We start from the raw sequence: 2112 nt of genomic DNA, 5'->3' as shown, positions 1-2112 counted from the left end.
TGGGCATCTGGGTCCGGCGGGGCACAGCCCTGGGCGCTGCCGAAGCCGCCGCCGCCGCCTCCGCGGCGAGTACAGGCGGCTTCCCCGGGAGCCTCTGCAGCTCCAGCTCCCCGGGGGGGGGGAAGGGGGGGGGGGGGGGCAACGCCGAGAGAGTCAGTGGTTTCCATGGTGATGGAGCTGAAAGTGCAGGAAATTTAAAGGCTTGGACCCTGCGAGACAGACAAACCGGTGCCAACGTGCGCGGACGCCGCCGCCGCCGCCGCCGCTGGAGTCCGCCGGGCAGAGCCGGCCGCGGAGCCCGGAGCAGGCGGAGGGAAGTGCCCCTAGGACCAGCTCAGCCAGCGGCGCTTGCACAGAGCGGCAGGACGAAGAGCAGCGAGAGGAGGAGGGGAGAGCGGCTCGTCCACGCGCCCTGCGCCGCCGCCGGCCCGGGAAGGCAGCGAGGAGCCGGCGCCTCCCGCGCCCCGCGGTCGCCCTGGAGTAATTTCGGATGCCCCGCCGCGGCCGCCTTCCCCAGTAGACCCGGGAGAGGAGTTGCGGCCAACTTGTGTGCCTTTCTTCCGCCCCGGTGGGAGCCGGCGCTGCGCGAAGGGCTCTCCCGGCGGCTCATGCTGCCGGCCCTGCGCCTGCCCAGCCTCGGGTGAGCCGCCTCCGGAGAGACGGGGGAGCGCGGCGGCGCCGCGGGCTCGGCGTGCTCTCCTCCGGGGACGCGGGACTAAGCAGCAGCCCCGGGCGCGCGCCGGAGGCATGGAGCGCTGCCCCAGCCTAGGGGTCACCCTCTACGCCCTGGTGGTGGTCCTGGGGCTGCGGGCGACACCGGCCGGCGGCCAGCACTATCTCCACATCCGCCCGGCGCCCAGCGACAACCTGCCCCTGGTGGACCTCATCGAACACCCAGACCCTATCTTTGACCCCAAGGAGAAGGATCTGAACGAGACGCTGCTGCGCTCGCTGCTCGGGGGCCACTACGACCCGGGCTTCATGGCCACCTCGCCCCCCGAGGACCGGCCCGGCGGGGCGGGGTGCGGCTGGGGCGCGGAGGACCTGGCGGAGCTGGACCAGCTGCTGCGGCAGCGGCCGTCGGGGGCCATGCCGAGCGAGATCAAAGGGCTGGAGTTCTCCGAGGGCTTGGCCCAGGGCAAGAAGCAGCGCCTGAGCAAGAAGCTGCGGAGGAAGTTACAGATGTGGCTGTGGTCGCAGACGTTCTGCCCCGTGCTGTACGCGTGGAACGACCTGGGCAGCCGCTTTTGGCCGCGCTACGTGAAGGTGGGCAGCTGCTTCAGTAAGCGCTCGTGCTCCGTGCCCGAGGGCATGGTGTGCAAGCCGTCCAAGTCCGTGCACCTCACGGTGCTGCGGTGGCGCTGTCAGCGGCGCGGGGGCCAGCGCTGCGGCTGGATTCCCATCCAGTACCCCATCATTTCCGAGTGCAAGTGCTCGTGCTAGAACTCGGGGGCCCCCTGCCCGCACCCGGACACTTGATCGATCCCCACCGACGCCCGCTGCACCGCCTCCAACCAGTTCCACCACCCTCTAGCGAGGGTTTTCAATGAACTTTTTTTTTTTTTTTTTTTTTTTGGGCTACAGAGACCTAGCTTTCTGGTTCATGTAATGCACTGTTTAACTGTGTAGGAATGTATATGTGTGTGTATATACGGTCCCAGTTTTAATTTACTTATTAAAAGGTCAGTATTATACGTTAAAAGTTACCGGCTTCTACTGTATTTTTAAAAAAAAGTAAGCAAAAGGAAAAAAAAGAACAGAGAAAAGAGAGACTTATTCTGGTTGTTGCTAATAATGTTAACCTGCTATTTATATTCCAGTGCCCTTCGCATGGCGAAGCAGGGGGGAAAAGTTATTTTTTTCTTAAAGTACAAAGAGACGGGGGAACTTTTGTAGAGGACTTTTTAAAAGCTATTTTCCATTCTTCGGAAAGTGTTTTGGTTTTCCTTGGACCTCGAAGAAGCTATAGAGTTCAATGTTATTTTACAGTTATTGTAAATATAGAGAACAAATGGAATGACTAATCATTGTAAATTAAGAGTATCTGCTATTTATTCTTTATAATATCCCGTGTAGTAAATGAGAAAGAAGTGCAGAGCAGGATTAAAGAAA

At 60.8% G+C, this 2112-nt stretch overlaps 1 protein-coding gene across 1 annotated transcript; it reads left to right on the top strand.

Moving 5' to 3' along the window:
* The first annotated feature begins 148 nt into the window (after positions 1–148).
* On the top strand, positions 149–1745 carry NOG (noggin). The gene has a single exon (XM_017866509.1). The coding sequence runs from the start codon at positions 748–750 to the stop codon at positions 1441–1443; it is 696 nt and encodes a 231-aa protein (XP_017721998.1). The 5' UTR covers positions 149–747; the 3' UTR covers positions 1444–1745.
* The last annotated feature ends 367 nt before the right edge of the window (positions 1746–2112 follow it).

Source organism: Rhinopithecus bieti, unplaced genomic scaffold, assembly GCF_001698545.2.
Source record: "Rhinopithecus bieti isolate Rb0 unplaced genomic scaffold, ASM169854v2 scaffold_72699, whole genome shotgun sequence".
NCBI classification, from domain to species: Eukaryota; Metazoa; Chordata; class Mammalia; order Primates; family Cercopithecidae; genus Rhinopithecus; species Rhinopithecus bieti.
The sequence above is the reverse complement of the archived record's forward strand: the minus strand, read 5'-3'. Positions and strand labels throughout refer to the sequence as shown.

Coding starts and splice junctions, on each gene's coding strand:
- NOG (XM_017866509.1), top strand. CDS start 748: ATGGAGCGCTGCCCCAGCCTAGGGGTCACCCTCTACGCCCTGGTGGTG.